The sequence below is a fragment of the Hemitrygon akajei genome, chromosome 13, assembly GCF_048418815.1.
Source record: "Hemitrygon akajei chromosome 13, sHemAka1.3, whole genome shotgun sequence".
NCBI classification, from domain to species: Eukaryota; Metazoa; Chordata; class Chondrichthyes; order Myliobatiformes; family Dasyatidae; genus Hemitrygon; species Hemitrygon akajei.
Genome location: NC_133136.1, coordinates 81,542,016 through 81,568,169, shown reverse-complemented (window position 1 = coordinate 81,568,169; position 26,154 = coordinate 81,542,016). Strand labels below are relative to the sequence as shown.

The window sequence follows — 26,154 nt, the reverse complement described above, 5'->3', positions numbered from 1 at the left end:
GATTCAGGAACAGCTTCTTCTCCTTTGCCATCCAATTCCTAAATGGACATTGAACCCATGAACTCTACCTCGTTACTTTTAAAAAATTTATTTCTGTTTTTTGCACTACTTATTTTAAATTAACTATTTAATGTACATATATATACTTAATGTATTTCAGTGTTTTTACTATATTTTTCATGCATTGCATTATACTGCTGCCGCAATGCTAACAAATTTCACGACATATAACCCTGATTCTGAATTTGATATATGTCACTATATGCTCCCTTTAGATTCTCTTTCTTGCATGGTGAGTGTGATTTATGCTGCCATTGGGCAGGAATGTGGGAGCATAAACTGGGAGCGGATCCACACAGGGAAATGCACAATGGAAATGTGGATACTTGCATGGGGTTCTGGATAGGTTTGTCCCGTGAGCCAGGGAGAGGATGGTAGTGTGAAGGAACTATTGTTGACAAGATATGTGGAGCACCTAGTCAAGTGGAAGGAAAAAGCATACTGGAAGGTTTAGCCAGGAAGGATCAGACATGGCTCTTGAGAGTTATATGATAGCCAGGAAGGAGCTTAAGAAGGACTTAGAGCTAGAAGGGAGCATGAAAAGAGCTTAGTGAGTAAGATTAAAGAAAATCGCAAGGTGTTCTCTAGACACGTGAAGAACAGGAGGATGACTAGAGTGCAGGTAGATGAGTTGGAGCACGTAGGGGGAGTCCCTAATAAATACTTCTGTATTCACCAGTGAGAGGGACCTTGATGGATGTGAGGACAGCATAGAACAGGCTAATACACTGGAACATGTCAATGTTAAGAAAGAGGGTGTGCTGGAACTTTTGAAAAACATTACAATAGGTAAGTTCCCAGGGCCAGACAATACATACCCCAGAATACTGCAGGAAGTGAGGAAAGAAATTGCTGTGCCTATGGCGATGACCTTTGTGTCCTCACTGGCCACAGAAGTAGTACTACACGATTGGAGGGTGACAGATGTTATTCAAGAAAGGCAACAGGGATAATCCTGGGAATTAAAGACCAGAAAGTCTTACTTCAGGTGTGGGCAAACTATTGTAGAGGATTCTTAGAGACAAGATTTACAAGCATTTGGAGAAGCATAGTCTGATTAGGGCTAGCTTTGTGAGGGACAGATCATGCCTGATTGAATTCAAGGAAGTGACAAAACAAGTTGATGAAGGTCGAGCAGTGGATGTGGTGTATACGGATTTTATTAAGGCGTTTGATAAGATCCCCCATGATAGGCTTATTCAGAATATCAGGAAACATGGAATCCAGGGAAAGTTGGCTGTGTAGATTCAGAATTGGCTTGCCTACAGAAGGCAGGAGGTGGCAGTAGATGAAGTGTATTCTGGCTGGAACTCAGTGATCAGTGGTGTTCAACAGCGATCTGTTCTGCCATACTTGCTCTGTATGATTTGATAAATGACTTGGATGAGGAAATGGAAGGGTGGATTAATAAGTTTGCAGATGACATGACGGTTGGTGGTGTTGTGGATAGTGTGGAAGGCTGGCGTAGGCTACACCAGAACATTGAAGGGGCGCAGGGTTGGGCTGAGAAGGACCAGATAACGTTCAGTCTGGAAAAGTGCCAAGTGATACACTTTGGAAGGTCAAACATGGAGGCAGAGTATTAAAGGCAGGATTCTTAGTGGTGTGGAGTAACTGAGGGATCTTTGGGGGCCACATTTAATTTGATAGGGTGGTTAAGAAACTGTATGGTATATTGGCCTTCATTACTCAGAGAATACAGTTCCAAGAGCCACAAGTTAACGTTACTGGTTAGACCACACTTGTAATATAGTGTTGAGTTCTGGTCACCTCATTATGGAAGCTTTACCCATGGTGCTGCCTGAATGAGAGAGCATGTCTATGAAGAAAGGCTGAGCAAAGCTAAGGCTTTTCTCTTCAGAGCCAGGGAGGATGAGAGGTGACTTGATCGGAATCATAGATAATACAGCCAACATCCTTTTCTCAGAACAAAAGAGGCTAATATGAGAGGGCATAATTTTAATTGATAGGAGAAAATATGAGGGGGGGGGAATGTCAGAGGTTAGTTCTTTTTTCAGATAAGGGTGTTGGATGTGTGGAGCCCATGTGATGATAGAAGCAGACACATTTGGGGCATTTAAGAGACCCTGCCTCTACCCACCCAGCACCATCCTGCAAGGGCAGCCACACGACGTGGCAGAGGTGGGGGGAGTTCACTGCTGGAGAAATTGCAGCGGAGGACAAGGACTCAGAACAGGTTCCAGGCATGTAGGTATGTAAATTTCAAAACACATCTCCCCGGGATTATTCGACTGGAGGACGCATTTTAACGCAGTGATTAGTCGGCACATGAAGGAACACAAGAGAACCAAGCACCAACGATGAAGGCGGGGAATACTGGCAGGTTTCTGCGTTGTCAGTTAAATGATTTCAAGCCTACTTACTGTATCAGATTTAAGGGGAAATGCCCCGGTTGATGTGTAGTTGCGCTGGGAAGAACTCTTTAAGTTAGATGCTGCGGTCATATTTAACAGCAGCGAGTAGGACGCACGGAATTCGACGAAGGTGTAAAGAAGGACTCTATATTGAAATGTCAGCAAATGACATGGAACAGATGGGGGGTGGGGTGCGCAACGAGAGCTGACAATACCTACACTACTCTCGGCAAAGCTGCCGCACATTCACCGGGCGGGCCGAGGCAAAGGGTGGTACCGGCGATGAGGCGTGCAGATCCGATTGGCTCCGCGGGCGTGGGGTGAGCGCCAGGCTGGCGAGTAGGTGCCGCGGAGCCCGCCCACTCCCGGAGAGCGGCAACTCACAGGGATAGACGAGGGCTGTGAGAGGTGAGAGCCTGGCAGGGTGGAAATCAGTGGTGGAGAGCTTTTGAATAGAACAGAGCTGAAACAAATGAAGTAGTATCTGTCAGTGACAAATCGCACAACGCGTTTCCTTTCAGATGCATTCTAACGAGATGCTATTGTCGTTGGTTTATTATTGTCGCCTGTACCGAGACTTAGTGAAAAAAGTTAGCTTGCATGCCATCCAGACAGATAATTCCAAGCAAAAAAAAGGAGTTGGTGTGCCTCAGAATATAGTGTTCGCGTTAGAGAGGGTGTGCAGTGCGGGTGGATAAATGAAGTACAATAAAATGTTAACTTCAATTAGATTAAATGATTTATTATAAGAGGCGGTTTGCTTGGTAACCGTTTTGAGTGGGGTTAATGCTACGATGCTGTTACGAAGTGATTCTCAATGCGTATTTCGGGGAGGGGGTAGGGGGTATTAACTGGTTTTGTTTTCAGTTCAGTGGGAAGAAGCAGCTTGTTCCCACACTACAGCGTTTGTTCGCGGTGACCTGGAAGTGTCGGCATCGAATTCCGAAACCTTCGCTGGGATGTGGGATCTGCCGAACTGGCATTCCCACTCATTGCTATCTGCGCAGTAATCGAGTTTCACTTCGGTTACAGGAACTCTCCATGATGTTGAAACTAAATAATATCAGACTCGTGTTTAAAGTACAAGTTATAATTCTTTGGGAGACACCAGGACATCCCACACCTGATCAAACCTGTTGGTCCCCCGGAACTTATGGGCTACTTTTAAACCTTAAAGCACTTCGGCGAAGCCGCATCACAGCAGGTCGATTCTTACGTTACTGAGTATCAATACAATCGCCCCCCCCCCCCCCCACACACACACCCAACTTCGGGTCCTAGAGTTACGGACAAATGTTACACCAACACTTGGAGCAAAATAGTGTTTCAATTGTTTATTAACAGTTTTAGTATATATATAAACAGTTTTATTCACAAGGCGCGCTCGTTATCTACGCGATAGTGGCCAGATCGTTCCAAGTCGGTGGCGAACTAGATGCTGTGGTGTTAGTTGGAATACCACATTCCTTTACAGACATTAAGCAAAGCAAGGATGAAATTTTTTAAAAAGACGGTTGAAATTGACCGTGTTCTCTGGAAGAGCGACTTAAAAGTATTTCAGACCTTAATATGTTATGTATTGGTTTGAAAGCGGAAAGCAAGGAAGTTTGTGATTTGAATGGCCAGGCAGTCCCGCGACACCGCGTTCTACCTGGGACCCGGGGCATGGACTGCGACAGGTACACAAGAGTTTAATGCTAGATAATGTGCTTCGAAGACATGTTAATAAATTAGAAACACTTTCGTGTCTTAGTGGCTTATTTATAAATTGTAGAACTTTGATACAGTTTCTCAGCTATACAAATAGTAGTCCCAAAGTAGGAGAAAATACACAACAGCGCGGAAACAAATCATTACAGTCCCTTTTGCCTCATCCTTGGAAAGCGGACAGCATGAACTTGCAGAGGGATCCCCAACTTTCGCTACAATGCTCAGCGGCTATTTTGTTAATGTCGGGGCCCTCGGAGCCATCGGTGGCGAACGGGACAGATTCTTTCGAGTCCTTCTCCTCCCCAGCGGCAGCCGGCAGCAAGCTGGAGCGGGTCATTTTCATATGAGCTGACTTCGTTTTTTTGCACAAACTTGCTTTCAGCACCGACGACGGGTCACTGCAGTCTACCTTCTTCAGTGCTCTGATTACTTGCTTCCAGTAGGTTTTCTCATTGCTTGCGTACTTTTGGCAGGCCACTGGGTTCCCAGTGAACTCACACCAGTAGGCGTCATGCCCAGCTTTGCATGCCAAGCGCAGGTTCCTGTCGCCGCCCTCATCTCCCCTCAATGTCCACCTGCATTCCTCCTTGTTCTTACCGACCACTTTACCTTCTTTGGGGCCGAATCCCTTTCTCCTTGACTGCTTTTGCACTTCTGCCTTCTCGTGTGTCTCCCTGCCTCGCGATTTGCTTTGGCTGCGCCCTTTACTTCTCCTACTCTTGCCCTTCTGTTCGTCGCGGGCATCGGCCAGGAGACAATGAGTGACGAACAGAAGAAGTAGGAACAATCCAACTCTCGCCAACTTCATTCTGAGGGCTCCCAGGAGTGACCACTGGAAAATGAAGAGAGAAGCATTTTGAATACTTTTAACCAACATACACGGGCAAAATCGGTCGCTAAACACAATTACCCAACGTGACACAAGCAACGTACCTTCTAAGCTCGACTTCACGACACAACTGCAAGGCAGATTCCGCCGTTAGTGGCGACGGACTCTGACACTCCCCATTTATAGGTTTGGGCAACACTACCATGGGTGGGGCGTCTCCGAGGGATAATCCTTCACTCAGGTTCGAGTTCACACCTTGCAAGGTTCAGTCGCATTCCAGCGACATTCAGTGGCACCCATAGTTTACATGCGGCGCTGAGTGTGCCCCCTCTCCCACCCCCCGCTCCGGGGGTGCACTACTGCAGAATTCAATTCAAGGTTCAGACTGACAGCATTATCAGTACTACGCTTCCAAATCCATGTCAAGTTTGGGTGTTTTCCGCCTGACATGAGTTGCAAGCACTTTTTTTCCCCCCAAATAGTGCATATCTACAGTTGAATCGTTGTTGAAAGGAATATCGAGCGCGGCGCTAAGCCGATAGCTGATTCGCTATCGCCACATTGTTCGCGCGCGGCGGAAAGCGAAATCAATGTCCATTCTCATTCATGGCTGAACTCTGGTTGATCGATCGCCCCAGTTGGGCGGTCTTTCGTCGATTCTATTATATGTACTATTCTATAGGTTTGTTGAGCATGCCCAAAAGAAAATGAATGTCGGGCTAGTATTTGGTGACATGTGCGTCCTTTGATAATAAATTTACTCGGAGCTTTGACGTGTAATGCCCAGTGGCTGGGAATGAGAAAGTCTTAACTTGGCTGTTTCCCTCTATTTGGGAGCGGGGAAGCAGGGAATCTGGAGGAACACGGCGGTCCAGGCAGAATCCTGGGGGGAGAGGGGGGTGTCTATCTGTCGGGTCGAAACCCTGCATCGAGTTGTCTGCCCCTTTCCACGCACAGATGCTGCCCCACACGCGGACTTCACCCAGCAGTTAGTTTTGTTTTAATTCACATTTGCGACCTGGCTTTCTTGGGTAAATGGAAACTTGTTCACAACCTCCTTAAAGTACTCAGGTCCACGGAAACACTGCTTTCGACACGAAGATGAGTACATAAAATAGGATTATCACGAAACAATATGTTATGCTTTTTATTAAAAAGCATTGTCTACAATAACTGTTTTATTTCCTTTTGGATTGGGGTGATGCTGGCTAGGTCAATCGGAACACTGTTGCTGTAAAACACATATCAGTGTGAACACTGATGCTGCGTTGTTTCAGCTATACTATTAAGTCCTTACATTCGGAAATGTTCAGACTGAGTGAAATGCTCTGAGCAGTGGACGAGTTGCTGGAGCGGGAACACTGCGAGGGCAGTGTGTCTCACCCTTCTCTGCGTCTCAGCAACGTCCGGTTACCACACTTGGGTCATCAAAGGGAATGGTTCTTTTAATCCGAACTCTGTGCAGTATTTTGCGTGTGTGACCAACTCTCGGCGTCGGTACTTTGCACTAGGATTTGCTTTAGGCGTGTCAGTGCCTTTGGCTTGTATCGCTTTTGGCGATGGACCTTGGCACCTCACGACCAGGCTGGAACTCAGCGGGACGCCGAAGAGCGCGCAAGGCGATTATTACATTTATATTTAATGCTACGGAGAGGGACTGCAGTGAGGGTAAGAATAGGATGATATGGTATGTGAATTCGTAGCTGAGTGCAGGGAGGAGGGTTTCAGCTTTCTGGATGATTGGGATCTCTTCTGTGGAAGTTATGACCTGTCTCAAAGGGACAGGTGACACCGAAACACAATGGGAAACAATATTCTAGCAGGCAGGCTTGCTAGGGCTGTTTGGGAGGGGGGGGGGATTTAAACTAATTGGCAGAGGGAATGGGAACCGGAGTGATATAGCTGAGAATAGGGTCGTTGGTTTACAAGCGGAGACAGTGTGTAGTGAGACTCACGGAAAGGAGACACAGATGATAGGACAGAATTGCAGCAGTGAGACGAGTTGCAGTGCAAATCGGGGGAGAAAATCGAAAAGGTTGACGGATACAGGACTGAAGGTGTTATATTTGAATGTACGCTGTATACGGAATAAGTAGATGATGTCATCATCATGGTTTAGCTTCGCGAACGAAGATTTAGGAAGGGGGCTGCCCACGCCTGCTGCAGGCTCGCTGGTGGCTGGCGAGGCCAATACGGGGCAGGCAGACCCGGCCGCAGCGCCTGCGGGGACAATCTGTTCGGGGAGGGTGGTCAAAGACGTGGGCGTGTCCTTCGGCCTGCACAATGGGTTTTTTTAGGTGGAGTGGAGTGTGCGCGGTACTGGCCCCATCCTTTACACCCGGGGTTCATCTGCCTTAGCCTAGCAAGCTGGGACGGTGACAGCGAGGTCCTCGGGTCGTAGGAGTTACGTCGGAGTGTCCTTCTCGAGGTGGATGGCCTGACGAGCCCCACCTGCCCGGGTTTGGAGTCAGAGTTGTGGGCCGGCTGCCAACCAAGGCTACCGAGCCCAGCCTACCCACCCAGTTACACCGCCGGACACTCGGTCGCGCCATGACGTAGCAAGCTGGGTGGAAGCGGGGGTGGGGGGCACCGACGAGAAGATGTTGCTATGGACGTGGTAGTGTAGGAGAGGCCTCCTGCCTAGCAAACCAGACGGCGATCGCCTCAGCGGGAAAGGAGAGGCGATACTGAGCTCACAGCGCAGCGCAGTTTGAAATGGGCAGGTACGACGCTGTGGGTATCACTGAGTCGTGGCTGAAAGAGTTTGACTCGGTAGGTACAAAAAAAATGAAACCAAGTCCCTAGAAAGTGGTGACATAGGATGACAATAAAATGTAAGACCGTTGTCGGTAGTATTAAGGAACTGCAAGCATGAAAAGGCATGTAAAAGGTGTAATGTTACGATAGTCATGGGGAATTTCAGTATGCAGGTAGGTTGGGAAAATTGGGTTGGTGCTGGATGCCAAGAGAGGGACTGTGTGGAATGCCTGCAAGATGGTGTAATGAGCGCTTCGAGCCTGTGCGGGCAGCCGGAGAGCGCGGGACGCCGAGGTTCTTAGAGCACCTGAATTGGATAAGTGTTGTTTAACGAGAGTTGTTAATTATTTCGCTCCTTGTGTTTTATTTTCTGGAGCGACTCATTCATTGTAACGTGGTCTCCTGCTGGTTTCTGTGTATTTTGAAGGCTCGGGGATTCCGTGTTACTTGTATTTTTTTCAGTGGATGCGCGATCAGTGGTGATGGCAGAGACCTAGTTTTGAGGATGAATCGTCCTGTGGTGTTTGGCTAAGCCACTTATGTTCTTTAGGGATTCTTATGAATAAATGCTGGTCTCCGTCTCTACATCAGAGTCTGTCTTTCCTCTGGGTTCCGACATCGCCAGCGCACATCGTGACATACGGCTTTTTTAGAGCAGTTTGCGGTTTAGCGCACAAAGGGGATCAGTTATTCTGGGCTGGGTGTTGTGTAATGAAGCAGATTTGATTAGGGAGCTTAAGGCAAAGAAACCCTTTGGAGGTAGTAAGCATAAATATGACAGAATTCACTCTGCTTTTGCGAGGACAAAGCTAAATTGTATCAGTATTACAGAGGAGTAAAGGGAATTAGAGGCATGAGTGAGGAGCTGAGCCAAGTTGACTGGAAGGGGACACTAACGGGGATGATTGCAGAGCAGCAATGGCTGGAGTCTCTGCAAACAATTCGGAAGGCACAAGAGAGATATACCCCAAAACTGAAAAATCAGGATGGCACAACTGTGGCTCACAAGAGAAGTCAAAGCCGACGTAAAAGCACAAGGGGGCATATAATTTAGCAACAATCAGTGCACTAATATGGAGCAACAATTAGTGGGAAATTAGATGATTGGAAACTTTTTTTAAAAAACCACCAGAAGGCAATTAAAAAGCCATAAGTGGGTGAAAGATGGAATATGAAAATAAGCTAGCCAATAATATCAAGGAGGGTACCAGCGATTTTTTCAGATATATACAGAGTAAAAGAGGTGAGAGTAGATATTGAACCATTGGAAAATGGTGCTGGAGACATTGTAAAGGTGGGGGGGGGGGGAAGGAAATGGCAACTGAACTAAATAGGTATTTTGCACCAGTCTTCACTCTGGAAGACACTAGCAGTATGCCACAAATTTGAGAGTATTGGGGCAGAGGTGAGTGCAATTGCTATTACTAAGGATAAGGTACTTGAGGAGTTAAAAGATCTGAAGTAGATAAGTCACTTGGACCAGATGGCCTACACACCAGGGTTCTGAAAGTGGTAGCTGAAGAGGTTGTGGAGGCATTAGTAATGAGCTTTCAAGAATCAATAGATTCTGACATAGGAAATTGTAAATGACACGCTACTCTTTAAGAAGGGAAGGAGGCAGAAGAAAGGAAAGTGAAGAGAGGTGTTCTGCAAAACAGTTATATAATCTGAATTTGGTTACTCCAATGTAGAGGAGATAACGGCATGAGCACAGAATGGTGGACGTGAAATTGGAAGAAATGCAAATGAATCGTCTCGCCTGGTAGGAATGTTTGGGTCCCCGGGTGACAGGAAGTTTAGGATGTGCATCTTCAGTTGGATATGCACAAGTTGGTGAAGTACCAGCACAACAGAAATATTAGTAGCTCCTGTACGTAAAAAGTGGCCACTGAATGCTTGTTCGTTATCTTCTGCTGCTGTAGCCCATCCATCCACTGGATGCTTACAGGTGCTCTTCTCTACACCGTGTTGCTACATGCAGTTACTCGAGCTACTGCCACTTCCCTGTCAGCTTGAACCAGTTTGGTCATTCCTCTGACCTCTAATTGTGTTTTCAGAACTGCTTGTTCACTGGATTTTTTTTTTCATTTGGTTTATTTGACCATTCTCTATAAAGGCTAGAGACTGTTGTGTGTGAAAACTTGATCAGTAGCTTGAGGTGCTCAAACCACCCGTTCTGGCAGCGACAAGCATTCCAAGGCCAAAGTCATTTATTCCCCATTCTGATATTTGGGCTGAACAACTAAATGTCTGAGCATGTCAGCATGCTTTTGTGCATTGAGTTGCTGGCACATGATCGGGTGTTCAGATATTTGCATTAATGAGAAAGTGGACATTGTTCACTAAATATAGATTATACATAAAATTATCCCATTCAAAGAAATAAAAGTACCATGAGAAGAGGAGTAGATATTGGTGGATCTGGAAGAGTGATACAGAAGAGATTGTGCCTGCTGAATGAGTACAAGGGGGAAGATTGTATCTGGCAGTTATAGAAAATAATTCACTAATGTGTAAGTGAAGACAAGGGGAAAGCTATCCTTGCTTTGGCTGAGAGGAAGGACTGACAGCAGAAGCTTGGGAATTGGAATAAAAACAGTCGTGGACCCCATCAGTTATGGTGAGACAAGACACTAGTTATGGAAAAGAAGAACATTTCAAAAGCACTGGTGTGGTAAGTATCACCTGAACAGATACTAAGGGGCCAGATAGACTGCAAGAATGGAGTGGAGTCCTTACAGGAAGCTGGTTAGAAACAGGAACAATGTGGTGTAGACAAGATGAATGTCTGGAGTAAAAACAAGAACTTCTGGAGGAATTCAGCTTTTCTTTCTTTTTTTCTTTTTATAATATTTTTATTCAGAAGAAAAAAGATTTACAGAGTGCAACACATAGATACATCTGAACATAACTTGTGTACATTCATATATTGTAATAAAATTGATCAAAATGTTATAGCATAACACATAAAGGTATATGGAATTCAGCTTGTCAGGCAGCATCTTTGGGGTTTGGGATGGGGAGCTGCGGAGGATTGAAACAATTACTGCTTTCTGTATCCCACAACGAGAAAGACATAGGTTGGGCAACTGCACATTGACACCTTTGACTTGGAAGGAATCTTAAAAATATATTCATTTAATATAAGGGCACATTTAGCCAGTCAAGGGAGAGTGATGGTGGAGGGGGAATGGCTGGGCCAATGTTGAAGGAAGAAGTGAAGAACCCTCCGGTGTGGGATGAAATGTGGAGAGATTCAATATCCATGCTGCAAACAAGATTGGGAGCGGGTCACTGGAAAAAGCAAGCTGCCAGTGCTGGATTCCATTAGAGATATTATTGTTAAAGTGAGTCGGGACTGGACACTGGGCAAATTAGACTACAACAACATAAGATATGGGAGCATCATTAGGCCATTCAGACCATTGAGTCTGCTCCACTATTCAATTATGGCTGATTATTTTCAAACCCATATAACCATTAATATCTTTACCAATCAAGAATCTCTCAATCCCTAATTAGTCCTGCCGAAGGGTCTTGACCTGAAACGTCGACTGTACTTTATTTCCATAGATACTGCCTGGCCTGCAGAGTTCCTCCAGCATTTTGTCTGTGTTTCTCAATCTCTGCCTTAAATACATCAAATGCACCCAATGATTTAACCTCCATAGGCCACTGACAATAAATTACACAGATTCACCACACTTTAGCTGAAGAAGCTCCTCTTTGCCTCACTTTTAAAGGAATGTTCCTTTAAAACTGAGGCTGTACTCTTAGACTCTAAACTCTCCTGCTAATGGAATCATCCTCTCCACATCCACACTATCCAGGAATTCAAAAATAGAAGCTTCCCAGCCTTGTCCCCAATTCCAATAATACCAAACGCAGTCACAAGAGATTCTGTAGATGCTGGAAATCCTGAGCAACACACAAAAAATGCTGGAGGAACTCAACAGCTCATGTTATTTAAAGTAACCATCTCTCTTTTTTCCTTCCCCCTCCTTTTGTTTTTCTTCATTCTGGTGTCTCTCTCACTCCTCTTCCCCTTACCTCTCCTCATGACTTGCTCATCACCTCACTGGTTCCTCATCCCCTTCCTTTGAGCCGATGGTCTACTGTCCTCTCCTGTCAGATTCCTTCTTCATTGCCTTATCTTTTCTACCTATCACCTCCTAGCTTCTTGCATCAATCCCTTTCAAGCCACTTCCCCACCCATTTACCTTCCCCCTCACCTGGACTCACCTACACCTGCTGGCATGTACTCCTTCCCCTTTCCCATCTTACTCTGGACTCTTCCCCCTTTGTTTCCAGTTCTAATGAAGGGGCGCAGCCCAAAACATCTACTGTTTATTGTCCTTCCCCCAAAGTTGCTCCCTGACCCGTTGAGTTCCTCCAGGATTTTGTCTGTTGCCCAATAATACCAAAGGAATTCACAATCTGTATTAGCATTTCTTTCCCTCTATTTGTAATAATTTATCCCCTACTAAAGCCCTCACTACCCTCTGACTGAGGATATGTTTCTGGTGGGAAGCCTATCTTTGCTCCCTTCTGTAAAGAGGGTAGAGGCTTCAGCTCTGATATGGAATTAATACCTCTCTCAGCCAGATCTGTTGTAAGTGGACTCCCCCAATTCTGAGACTGTGCACTATAGTTCCAGACTCTCCACACAGGAAACATCATTTCCACATCCACCCAATCTAGGTCTTCCAATATTCGATAGATTTCAAAGAGATTCCCCCCCATTCTTCAAAACTCTGGTGAGTTCAGGCCCAAAGCCATCAAACACTCTTCACATATTAAACCTTTCATTCTTCAGATAATTCTCATGAACCTCCTCTGGACCCTCTCCAATGTCAGCACATCTTTTAGACAAGGGGCCCAAAACGGCTCTCAAGTGCAGTCTGACCGATATCTTATAAAGGCTCAGCATTATATACTTGCTTTTGTATTCTTGCCCTCACGGAATGAATACTAACATTGCATTTGCCTTCATTAGCACTGACTGCCTACAAGCTAACCTTTATAGAATCCTGCAAGAGGACTCCCAAGTCTCTTGGCACCTCTGAATTTTAAATTTTTTTTCTCTAAATTGTATTCCATTTGCAACTTATTTTCCCATTCTCCCAATCTAAGGTCTTCTACACACACCCTGCTTCCTCATTCTACCTGCTCCTCACCTATTTTCATATTGTATGCAAACTTGGCCACAAAGCTATTAATTCCTTTCCATTGGCATAAATTGGAAAAAAAGCAGACCCACTGCCCCATGCAATACACCACTGGTCACTGGCAGCCAACCAAGAAAGACCACCTTTATTTCCATTCTTTCCTCCCGCTAGTTAGCTAATCTTCTATCTGTGCTAGTACCTTTCCTGTAACACCATGGACTCCTGTTGAGCAGCTTCTATATGGCAATTTGTCAAAGGCCTTGTGAAAATTCAAGTATACAACATCCATTGACTCTCCTTTGTCTATCCTGCATGTTATTTTCTCGAAGAATTCCAACAGATTTGTCAGACAAGATTTCCCCTTAAGAAAACCATGCCGACTTTGGCCTATTTTATCATGTACCTCCAAGAAGTCAGAAACCACATCCTTAATAATGGACTCCAACATCTTACCAATCACTGAAGTCTGAGTAAATGGCATATAATTTCCTTTCATCTGCCTTCCTCCCTTAAAGAGTGGTGTGACATTGTAATTTTCCAGTTCTATGGAATCATTTTAAAATCTAGTGATTTCTTGAAAGATCATTACTAATGGCTCCACCATTTCTTCAGCTACCTCTTTCAGTAGCCAGGTTGTAGTTCATCTGGTCCAGGTGACTTATCTACCTTCAAACTTTTCAGCATCCCAATTACCTCCTCCTTAGGAATAGCATCTGCACTCACTTCTGCCCCCCCCCCCCGATACATTCGAATTTTGAGCATACTGCTAATGTGTTTCACAGAGAAGACTGAGGCAAATATTTATTGAGTTTGTCCACCATTTCTTTGGCCCCCATTGCTCCTTGTCAACCATCATTTTCCAATGGTCCAATATCCACTCTTGCCTCTCTTTTACTCCTTATATACCTTGAAAGGCTTTTGGTATCCTCTTTGATATTATTGGCTAGCTTACCTTCATATTGAATCTTCTCTCCTTATGCTTTTTGTAGTTGCCTTCTGTTAGTTTTTAAAAGCTTAATCTTCAAACTTACCACTATTTTTTCGTATATAACATCTCTTTTGCTTTTATGCTCTCTTTAACTTCCTTAGTCAGACACAGTTGCCTCATCTTCCCTTTAGAATATTTCATTCTTGGGATGTGTCTATCCTGTACCTCCAGATTGTCCCCAGAGACTCCAGTCATTGCTGTACTGCTGACATCTCTGCTAATATCCCCTTCCAGTCAACTTTAGCCAGCTCCTTTCTCATGTCTCTGTAATTCCCTTCACTCCACTGTATTAATGATAAATCAGACTTTATCTTCTTCCTTTCAAACTGCAGGGTGAGTTCAATCACATTATGATCACTGTCTCCCAAAAGTTTCTTTACCTTAAGCTCCCTAATCAAATCTGGTTCATTATGCAACATCTAATCCAGAATTGCTTTTCCCATAGTGGGCTGAACCATAAGCTGTTCTAAAAAACCATCTTGTAAGCATTCTACAAATTACAATCCTCTACCTTTCCACTATCTTTTGCAATATTTTATGCCCTCTCTTTTGCTTTTACGCTCTCTTTGTCTTCCTTTGCCAACCACTGTTGCCTCATCCTCCCTTTGGGATGTTTATTTCATTCATAATCCATTTTTATTGAATAATCAGTCACCCAACTTCTCTTCCTTGTCCTTGTATGATATTGGATGACTTTAAAAGTTTATATGCCTGCAATACGGCAGGTGTTGTGTTCTGACTTTGAATAGGCCTTGTGAAAAATGGGGCTATAGATGCATCTTCATTCAGCACAAGCTAACATGAGGTAATAGGTCTGATGGGAGATTATCATGGAGGAATCTGGTCTTGCATTAAAGGACTTTTTGTCTCATGTCACAATATTTATTGCTTGTTTGTTTATTATTATTATTATTATTTTATTTTTGTATTTACTGTGAATGCCCACAAGAAAATGAACCTCAGTGTTCTGTGTGATGACATATATGTACCTTGATAATAAATTTATTTGAACTTTTACATCTTGTTTATATACCCATAATTACTAAGGTAGCAACAGGTAATTGAATACAATTTCAATATTGCAAAGGTTACTTCAAGTTTTGGGTGTGGGCAAAATCATTCATAGAATTACATATTTATCTTAACCTTCAGGACTGAAGAAGGGTCTCTGCCTAAAATGTCGACAGTTTACTCTTTTCCATAGATGTCAACCAACCTGAGTTCCTCCAGCATATTGTGTGCATTGCTTTCGATTTCCAGCTTCTGCAGACTTTCTCATGTTTGTGATTTCAATATAGGGGTCTGTTAAGAGGTTGTCTTGTCACTTGCCAAACATAATTATTTAGTTACCTCCTACTTTGCATTGCTCTCCACAACATTGGTGCTTGTCTGCAGAGCTGTATTGTAATTTCAGGGCACTTGTAAAATACACCATCTAGTGCTATTTGGACACGTCTTCAGTGATGAACCCCGGGCCGTAGGATGTTTCGGGTCTTTAATCATCAGACACCCTAGCCTGGGCGACCCAGCCGGGGGTGATCAACCCCCGACTTGTGTCCAAGTGGTGCACTAATCCACGGATCCCCCCCTCCGGATCCACAGCCACCGCGAAGCCTTTTCAGCAGCTTCCAGAATGCTCGGTGGCTCTTCTGCACTGCAGTCCTTTTACTCCAAGGAGTTTGAGTCTGCTGTAATGAATGGCCAGCAAAGCTCCGGCACCCAACTTCAACTGGCTCACAGCGAGCTCTCCAGCCATTGCTCCCAACGTCGACTGGCTCACAGCGAGCTCTCCAGCCATTGCTCCCAACGTCGACTGGCTCACAGCGAGCTCTCCAGCCATTGCTCCCAACGTCGACTGGCTCACAGCGAGCTCTCCAGCCATTGCTCCCAACTTCGACTGGCTCACAGCGAGCTCTCCAGCCATTGCTCCCAACTTCGACTGGCTCACAGCGAGCTCTCCAGCCATTGCTCCCAACGTCGACTGGCTCACAGTGAGCTCTCCAGCCATTGCTCCCAACTTCGACTGGCTCACAGCGAGCTCTCCAGCCATTGCTCCCAACGTCGACTGGCTCACAGCGAGCTCTCCAGCCATTGCTCCCAACTTCGACTGGCTCACAGTGAGCTCTCCAGCCATTGCTCCCAACTTCGACTGGTGCACAGTGAGCTCTCCAGCCATCACTCCAGCATTCTGCAACAAGGTCTGTGTATTTTGCCCTCTTGCACTCATTGGCCTCTTCAATCCGGTCTTCCCAGGGGACAGTAAGTTCCAGAAGGAGCACTTGCTTTGTAGACTCTGATATTAACACCATGCAAGTGTGAAGTTAATAGTCATTGGGGTGATTGATAAGTTTGTGGCCAAAGGTAGAAGGAGATGAGTTTAACCAAACTTTCTGTATAATCACGCAAAGAGTTGAACTGCATGTGCATGTAACAAGAGCTGTATAACTCATCTCCTTCTACCTTAGGCCACTAACTTATCAATCACCCCTGTTGTGGACACTTTCTGGAGGTCCAAGATCCATATGCTCCACGATTGCTGGACCGCATGCGCAGTAGGAGGAGATTCGCCGAAATATCTGTTTCAATGTGGACAGAGGTATTATTTAGAAAGCATAGTGTGGACACCTATCGTTTTTACGTGAAACCGGAGTTTTCAAAATTATCCGGTCTAGTGTGGATGTAGCCTAATTGTGTAAATGTAGGAGGGGACTATGTTAAAAAGTAAATGTGCTAGGTTTTCTAAAATTGACTCCTTCTACCCTAAGCCACAAACTTATCAATCACCCCTCGTAGGTTTAAAGTGACTTGTTGATTTACTCATTTTCTATGTTACACTGTGAATATATAAAGCTAATATTAGGTTTTCATTTTAATATTGCTGTCAGTTGCAGCAAGAATTTGTAGTTAGGCCATGATCATTGAAATTAATTTGTCTCATACCAGCAACTATCATTTTGCATAATGAAAGGAGTTAACAAAATGCTGCCATAGGCTTTCCTTGAAGGGAGATCTTGTTAGAATTCTTTGTGGGGGGGGGGGGTGGTGCAGGATAGACAAAGGAGTCACTGTAGGTTATAGATTTGGATTTTCAGAAAGTCTTTGACAAGGTGCTGTTTGACAAGATAAGAGCCCGTGCTATTACAAGAACGGTAACAGCACGGACAGAAGATAGGCTGACTGACAGGCAGGAAGCAAAGAGTGGCAATAAAAGGCACCTTTTCTAGTTGGCTGTCAGTGACTAGTGCTGTTCTACCAGGGTCAGTATTGGGACCATTTCTTTTTGTGTTATGTCAGTATTTGGATGACGGAATTCATGGCTTTATGGCTACGTAGGCAGACAATATTATCATAGGTGGAGGGGCAGGTAGTGTTAAGGAAGCAGAGAGTCTGCAGAAGGACTTGGACAGATTAAGAGAATGGGCAAAGAAGTGGCAGAGGGAAGGAAGTGTAGGTAAGTGTATGGTCACGCATTTGGTAGAAGGAATAAAAGTGTAGACAATTTGCTAAATAGGGAGAAAATGCAAAAACTTGAGGGCAAAGGGACTTGGGAGTCCTCATGCAGAATTCCTTAAAGTAACTGCGACTGCGCAAGCATGTGTAGGTCGACCTGTGAGAACAGCGGGAGAGTTTAAAAAGTGAGCAGATTAATGGAGCAGGCGTCATAGGAGCGGGCGACGGAGTAGTGAGAGACAGAGTAGGAAGGCTTTGGCGAGCAGAGGCTGAGGACGAGATTGCTCCCAGTGAGGTAAGGCCAGGTAAACTCCTTTAATTAATCTAATTAACTTAGAAGTTGGTAATGGAGGCAGCAGTTAGGGCAGTCGAGTGCTCCGTTTGCAGGATGTGGGAAGTCAGGGCGAGCACAGCTGTCCCTGATGACTACACCTGTAAAAGGTGCATCCAGCTGCAGCTCCTGACAAACCGAGTTAGGGAACTGGAGCTGGATGAACTTCGGATCATTCGGGAGGCAGAGGCAGAAATAGACAGGAGTTTCAGGGAGATAGTCACCCCTAGGAGTCAGGAGACAGGTAGTTGGGTGACTGTCAGGAGAGAGAAGGGGAATAGACAGGAAGAGCAGAGCACCCTGTTGGCCGTTCCCATCAACAATAAGTATACCGTTTTGGATACTGTTGGTGGGGACGACCTACCAGGGACAAATTGCAGTGGTTGCGTCTCTGGCACCAAGACTGGATCCTCAGCTCAGAAGGGAAGGAGGGAAAAGAGGAGAGCAGTAGTAATAGGGGATTCAATAGGGGAACAGATAAGAGGTTCTGTGGGAGAATCCCGGATGGTCTGTTGCTTCCCTGGTGCCAGGGTCCGCGATATCTCGGATCGAGTTCTCGGTATTCTCAGGAGGGAGGGTGAGCAGCCAGATGTCGTGGTCCATGTAAGGACCAATGACGTGAATAGGAAGAAGGAGGAGGTCCTGCAAAGAGAATTTAGGGAGTTAGGTGCAAAGTTGAAGGACAGGACCTCCAGGGTTGCAATCTCAGGATTGCTACCCATGCCACGTGCTAGTGAGGCTAGAAATAGGAAGATAATGTAGCTAAATATGTGGCTAAGGAGTTGATGCAGGAGGGAGGGCTTCATCTTTCTGGACAATTGGGCCTTGTTCCAGGGAAAGTGAGACCTGTTCCAATGGGGGACCGGTTGCACCTGAACTGGAGGGGGACTAACATTCTTGCAGGAAGGTTTGCTAGTGCTGCTCCAGGGGGTTTAAACTGGATTTGTGGGGGGGGGGGGGGGGAGGACCAGAGTGTTAGAGCAGATAGTGAGGTGGAGGAGGATAAGGGTCATGCAAGAATTGCAAGTATAGTACATGGAGTAAAGCCAGATCTAACATATAAAGAGGCTTTGAGGAAAGAGAAGCAGAATAAAGGGTGTAAAGGTAGTAAGGTAGAAGGGCTAAAGTGAGTGTACTTCAATGCAAGAAGCATCAGGAACAAAGGTGATGAACTGAGAGCTTGGATACATACATGGAATTATGATGTAGTGGCTGTTACAGAGTCTTGGCTGGCACCAAGGCAGGAATGGATTCTCAATATTCCTGGATTTCAGTGCTTTAAAAGGGATAGAGAGGGGGAAAAGGGGGAGGAGGGGTGGCATTACTGGTCAGGGATACTATTACAGCTACAGAAAGGGTGCGTAATGTAGCAGGATCCTCTTTTGAGTCAGTATGGGTGGAAGTCAGGAACAGGAAGGGAGCAGTTACTCTATTGGGAGTATTCTATAGGCCCCCTGGTAGCAGCAGAGATACCGAGGAGTAGATTAGGAGGCAGATTTTGGAAAGGTGCAAAAATAACAGGGTTGTTATCATGGGTGACTTTAACTTCCCTAATATTGATTGGCACCTGATTAGTTCCAATGGTTTAGACGGGGCAGAGTTTGTTAAGTGTGTCCAGGATGGATTCCTGTCACAGTATGTTGACAGGCCAACTAGGGGGAATGCCATACTAGGTCTAGTATTAGATAACGAACCGGGTCAGGTCACAGATCTCTCAGTGGGTGAGCTTCTGGGGGACAGTGACCACCGCTCCCTGGCCTTTAGCATTATCATGGAAAAGGATAGAATCAGAGAGGACAGGAAAACTTTTAATTGGGGAAGGGCAAATTATGAGGCTATAAGGCTAGAACTTGTGGGTGTGAATTGGGATGATGTTTTTGCAGGGAAATGTACTATGGACATGTGGTCGATGTTTAGGGATCTCTTACAGGATGTTAGGGATAAATTTGTCCTGGTGAGGAAGATAAAGGATGGTAGGGTGAAGGAACCATAGGTGACAAGTGAAGTGGAAAATCTAGTCAAGTGGAAGAAGGCAGCATACATGAGGTTTAGGAAACAAGGATCAGATGGGTCTATTGAGGAATATAGGGTAGCAAGAAAGGAACTTAAGAAAGGGCTGAGGAGAGCAAGAAGGGAGCATGAGAAAGCCTTGGCGAGTAGGGTAAAGGAAACTTGATGACGGTGAGGACAATGTGAGTGAGGTTGATGTTCTGGAGCATTTTGATATTAAGGAAGAGGAGGTGTTGGAGTTGTTAAAATACATTTAGGATGGATAAGTCCCCGGGGCCTGATGAAAAATTCCCCAGGCTGCTCCACAAGGTGAGGGAAGAGATTGCTGAGCCTCTGGCTAGGATCTTTATGTCCTCGTTGTCCACGGGAATGGTGTCGGAAAATTGGAGGGAGGCGAATGTTCTCCCCTTGTTCAAAAAAGGTAATCAGGATAGTCCGGATAATTATAGACCAGTGAGCCTTATGTCTGTGGTGGGAAAGCTGTGTTGGAAAAGATTCTTAGAGATAGGATCTATAGGCATTTAGATAATAATGGTCTGATCAGGGACAGTCAGCATAGCTTTGTGAAGTGTAGATCGTGTCTAAGAAGCCTGATAGAGTTCTTTGAGGAAGTGACCAGGCATATAGATGAGGGTAGTGTAGTGGATGTGATCTACATGGATTTTAGTAAAGCATTTGACAAGGTTCCACACGGTAGGCTTATTCAGAAAGTCAGAAGGCATGGGATCCAGGGAAGTTTGGCCAGGTGGATTCAGAATTGGCTTGCCTGCAGAAAGCAGAGGGTCGTGGTGGAGGGAGTACATTCGGATTGGAGGGTTGTGACTAGTGGTGTCACACAAGGATCAGTTCTGAGACCTCTACTTTTCATGATTCTTATTAACAACCTGGATGTGGGGGTAGAAAGGCGGGTTGGCAAATTTGAAGATGACACAAAGGTTGGTGGTGTTGTGGATAGTGTAGAGGATTGTCGAAGATTTCAGAGAGACATAGATAGGATGCAGAAGTGGGCTGAGAAGTGGCAGATGGAGTTCAACCTGGAGAAGTGTGAGGTGGTACACTTTGGAAGGACAAACTCCAAGGCAGAGTACAAAGTAAATGACAGGATACTTGGTAGTGTTGAGGGATCTGGGGGTACATGTCCACAGATAACTGAAAGTTGCCTCACAGGTAGATAGGGAAGTTAAGAAAGCTTATGGGGTGTTAGTTTTCATAAGTCAAGGGATAGAGTTTAAGAGTCGCATAGTAATGATGCAGCTCTATAAAACTCTGGTTAGGCCACACTTGGAGTACTGTGTCCAGTTCTGGTCACCTCACTATAGGAAGGATGTGGAAACATTGGGAAGGGTACAGAGGAGATTTACCAGGATGCTGCCTGGTTTAGAGAGTATGCATTATGATCAGAGATTAAGGGAGCCAGGGCTTTACTCTTTGGAGAGAAGGAGGATGAGAGGAGACATGATAGAGGTGTACAAGATATTAAGAGGAATAGACAGAGTGGACAGCCAGCACCTCTTCCCCAGGGCACCACTGCTCACAAGAAGACATGGCTTTAAGGTAAAGGGTGGGAAGTTCAGGGGGGATATTAGAGGAAGGTTTTTCACTCAGAGAGTGGTTCGTGCATGGAATGCACTGCCTGAGTCAATGGTGGAGGCAGATACACTAGTGAAATTTAAGAGACTACTAGACATGTATATGGAGGAATTTAAAGTGGGGGGTTATATGGGAGGCAGGGTTTAAGGGTCGGCACAACATTGTGGGCCGAAGGGCCTGTACTGTGCTGTACTATTCTATTTTCTATGTTCTAACTAGCAGGTTGAGTCAGTGGTAAGGAAGGCAATGCAACATTTGCATTAATTTCAAGAGGATGAGAGTATAAACACAAGGATGTAATGCTGAAGCTTTATAAGGCACTGGTCAGACTGCAGTTGGAGTATCGTGAGCAGTTTTGGGCCCCTTATTTAAGAAAAGATGTGCTAGCTTTGGAAAGTGTCCAGAGGAGGTTCATGAGAATGATTCTGGTAATGATAGGGTTAATACATGATGAGTATTTGACTCTGGGCTGAACTTGCTGGAGTTTAGAAGAATGTGGGGCGGGGGGTGATTAGTAGAAGATCTCATTGAAACCCATTGAATTTTGAAAGGCCTAGAGAGAGTGGGTGCAGAGAGGATGCTTCCTATAGTGGATGAGTCGAGGACCAGAGGACACAGCTTAAGAATAGTGGGATGTTATATTGGAACGTGAGTGATTTCTGTAGCCAGAGGGTGGTGAGTCTGTGGAATTTGTTGCCAGAGATGACTGTGGAGGCCAAGTCAATGGTATACTGAAAGGGGGGTTTGATAGGATCTTGAATATTCAGGGCATCAAAGGTTATGGGGGGGAAGGCTGGAGAATGGGGTTGAGGGGAGTATAAATCAGCCATGATGGAATTGCAGAGCAGACTTGATGGACTGAATGGCCTAATTCTGTTCCTATGTCTTATGGTCTTGTATAATGGAAAGGTAGCAAAGGAAATAGCTCCATGTGGTCTATGGTTATTGATAAAAGTGAATGGACCTTTTACCCACACTGCCAGTGGTGAATGTGGTCAGGATCAAGGAGAACATAATCACTTTGTTAGAGTACCTGAATATAGCTGATTTGACTCTCATCTTCTATATGATAGGATAGGAGAGTGGAGAACAGAATAGTAGTTCCTACTGTACATCAGCACCCAAGCCTTCATCTCTGGATTCTGCCAGAAAGACTTAATTATTACTACAGCAATAAGGCAGATTGTTCTCAACACTAGAAAGCTGTGTGACTCAGGAGAGATTCAATACCGATATTTGTGTTATGTTACCAGGATCAGTTATTTCTGCAAAAAAAACTGTTATGTTCACTCCACACTTCCTTTCACTGCTAAAAAGTCATTGTCACCTCCAACCCCGAAAACTTTTAAATAATTTCAGAACCTGACCACTAACATCCCGATTCCTATTGAGTTCCATTTATTTGGTGGTGGGGGGGGGGGGGGGGTTGGGTAGGGGAAAGAATTTGTAAGGACTATACAGTAGATCTGGTCTGATCCTCATTTGGTAAATACTTGATTTCACAAGAATCTGGTGAAGCTTTGATTTATAGGATCATAAGATATAGGAGCAGAATTGGGCCATTTGGCCAATCATGTCTGCTCCATTTCATAGCTGATCCAATTTTCCCCTCAGCTCCAATCTTTTGCCTTCTACTTGTATCCCTTCATGCCCTGACCAATCAAGAACCTATCATCCTCTGCCTTAAATATACTTAAATCTTGGGCAAAGAGCCCCACAAATTCACCACTCTCTGGCTAAAGAAATTCCTTATCTGTCCTAAAAGGGCACCCCTGTATTGTAAGGATGCCCCTCTTGTCTTAGACTCACTCACCATAGGAAACATCCTCTCAACATCAACTCTGTCAAGGTCTTTCATCATTAAATAGGTTTCAATGTGGTCACCATCTCATTCTTCTGAATTCGTGAACCTCCTTTGAAGCCTCTCCAGTTTCAGCACGTCCTTTCTAAGGGCCCTAAAACTGCTCATAATACTCCAAGTGAGGCTTCACCAGTGCCTTATAAAGTCTCTACATTACATTCTTGGTTTTATATTCTAGTCCTCTTGAAATGAATACTAACATTGCATTTGCTTGCCACACCACGGACCTGACCTGCAAATTAACCTTTTCGGAATCCTGTACAAGGACTCCCAATCCCTTTGCACCTCCGTTTTTTGTATTTTCTCTCCATTTAAAGAACATAGTCAATCCTTTAATTTCTTCTACCGAAGTACATGACTATACACTTCCTGACTGTTTTTCATATGCCATTTCTTTGCTTATTCTTTTAATCTGTCTAAAGTCCTTCTGCAGCCTTTCCTTCTTCAAAGCTACCTGCCCCCTCTACCTATCTTCAAAGCTTCTGCAAGCCATGAATTCCATCATCCAAATCATTGACCATAGAACATAAAAAGAAACAGTCCCACCACAGACCCCTGTGGAACACCACTAGTCACTGGCAGCCAATCAGAAAAAGCTCCCCTCATTCCCACTCTTTGCCTCCTGTCAATTAGCCACTGCTTTATCCATGTTAGAATCTTTCCTGTAATACCACGGGCTTGTAGCGTCTCCCTTCTTGAAGACTGGAGAGACATTTGTAATTTTCCAGTCTTCTGGAACCATTCCATAATCTAGTGATTCTTGAAAGATCATTACTAATGCCTCCATGATCTTTTCAGCCACCTCTTTCAGAACTCTGTGGTGTACACCATCTGGTCCAGGTGACTTACCTACCTTCAAATCTTTTAGTATCCCAAGAATCTTCTCTAGTAATGATAATTTCACTCACTTCATGACCCCTGACATCTGGAACTTCCAGCATACCGCTATAGTATCTTCCACAGTGAAGACTGATGCAAGCTACTTATTTAGTTTGTCCCCCATTTTCTCTAGCATCATTTTCAAGTGGTCTGATATCTACTCTCACCTCTTTTTTACATCTTGTGTATCTGAAGAAACTTTTGGTATCCTCTTTGATATTACTGGCTAGCTTTGTATTCCACCTTTACCTTAATGACTGCTTTGGATGCCTTCTGTTACTTTTTAAAAGCTTCTCAATCCTCTAACTTCCCACTAATTCTTGCTATATTATATGCCCTCTCTTTGGATTTATGTTGGTTTTGACTTCTCTTGTTAGGCACGGTTGTATCATCTTTCCTTTAGAATACTTCTTCTTCTTTGGGATGTATATATCCTGTGCCTTCTGAATTGCTTCAAGAAATGCCAGTCATTGCTGCTCTGCCATCAGCCCTGACTGTTCTTTTCCTAGTCAACTCTGGCCAACTCCTCTCATGCCTCTGTAATTCCCTTTTCTCCACTTTAATGCTGATACATTTGACTTAACCTCAGATTTAAGGGTAAATTTGACAATATTATGATCACTCTCCCATGAGGGTTCTTTTACTTTAAGCTCTCTAATCGATTCCAGTTTATTGTACAACACCCAATCAAGAATAGCTGATCCTCCAGTGGGCTCAACCATGAGCTGCTCTAAAAAGCCATCTCATAGGCACTCTAGAATTTCTCCCTTCCTGGAATCCAGCACCAACCTGACTGTTTCCCAGTCTACCTGCATATTGAAATCCTCCATGACTATTGTAACGTTGCCATTTTTGCATGCATGTTCTAACTCCCATTTGTAATTTGTAGACTGTATCCTTACAACTATTTTGGGGTCTGTATAAAATTCCCATCAGGGTCTTTATACCTCTTTAGCTCTATCCAAAATGTTTCAACCCCTTCTGACCCAATGTCAACTCTTTCTAATGATTTGATTTCATTTTTTTACCAACAGAGCTTTGGCGCCCCCCTCTGCCTTCCTGCCTGTCCTTTCAATATGATGTGTATCTTTGGACATAAACTCCCAGCTGTAATCTTTCAGCCATGATTCAGTGATGCCTACAACATCAAACATGCCAATCTCTAACTGTGCTACAAGTTTGTCAACCTTATTCCGAGTACTGCAGAGATTAAAATACAACACCATTAGTCCTGTATTCACCCTTTTTGATTTTGTCCATTTTTTAATGTTGCAACTCATCCTATAGACAATAGATAGACAATAGACAATAGGTGCAGAAGTAGATCATTCGGCCCTTCGAGCCTGCACCACCATTCTGAGATCATGGCTGATCATCTACTATCAATACCCGGTTCCTGCCTTGTCCCCATATCCCTTGATTCCCCTATCCATAAGATACCTATCTAGCTCCTTCTTGAAAGCATCCAGAGAATTGGCCTCCACTGCCTTCCTAGGCAGTGCATTCCAGACCCCCACAACTCTCTGGGAGAAGAAGTTTTTCCTTAACTCTGTCCTAAATGACCTACCCCTTATTCTCAAACCATGCCCTCTGGTAATGGACTCTCCCAGCATCTGGAACATATTTCCTGCCTCTATCTTGTCCAATCCCTTAATAATCTTATATGTTGCAATCAGATCCCCTCTCAATCTCCTTAATTCCAGCGTGTACAAGCCCAGTCTCTCTAACCTCTCTGCGTAAGACAGTCCGGACATCCCAGGAAATAACCTCGTGAATCTATGCTGCACTTCCTCTATAGCCAGGATGTCCTTCCTTAACCCTGGAGACCAAAACTGTACACAAAACTCCAGGTGTGGTCTCACCAGGGCCCTGTACAAATGCAAAAGAATTTCCTTGCTCTTGTACTCAATTCCCTTTGTAATAAAGGCCAACATTCCATTAGCCTTCTTCACTGCCTGCTGCACTTGCTCATTCACCTTCAGTGACTGATGAACAAGGACTCCTAGATCTCTTTGTATTACTCCCTTACCTAACTCTACACCGTTCAGATAATAATCTGCCTTCCTGTTCTTACTCCCAAAGTGGATAACCTCACACTTATTCACATTAAACGTCATCTCCCAAGTATCTGCCCACTCACTCAGCC

At 44.7% G+C, this 26,154-nt stretch overlaps 1 protein-coding gene across 1 annotated transcript; it reads right to left on the bottom strand.

Annotated features, from left to right (window-relative positions):
* Positions 1–3,754: 3,754 nt before the first annotated feature.
* LOC140738008 (fibroblast growth factor-binding protein 1-like) lies at positions 3,755–5,234 on the bottom strand. The gene is made up of 2 exons (XM_073064972.1): positions 5,079–5,234; positions 3,755–4,977 (listed from the first exon to the last, which is right to left on the bottom strand). The coding sequence occupies exon 2, from the start codon at positions 4,951–4,953 to the stop codon at positions 4,306–4,308; it is 648 nt and encodes a 215-aa protein (XP_072921073.1). The 5' UTR covers positions 4,954–4,977; positions 5,079–5,234; the 3' UTR covers positions 3,755–4,305.
* Between the last annotated feature and the right edge of the window lie 20,920 nt (positions 5,235–26,154).

Bases quoted from the DNA above. Each gene is read 5' to 3' on its own strand.
- LOC140738008 (XM_073064972.1), bottom strand. From the start codon at position 4,953: ATGAAGTTGGCGAGAGTTGGATTGTTCCTACTTCTTCTGTTCGTCACT.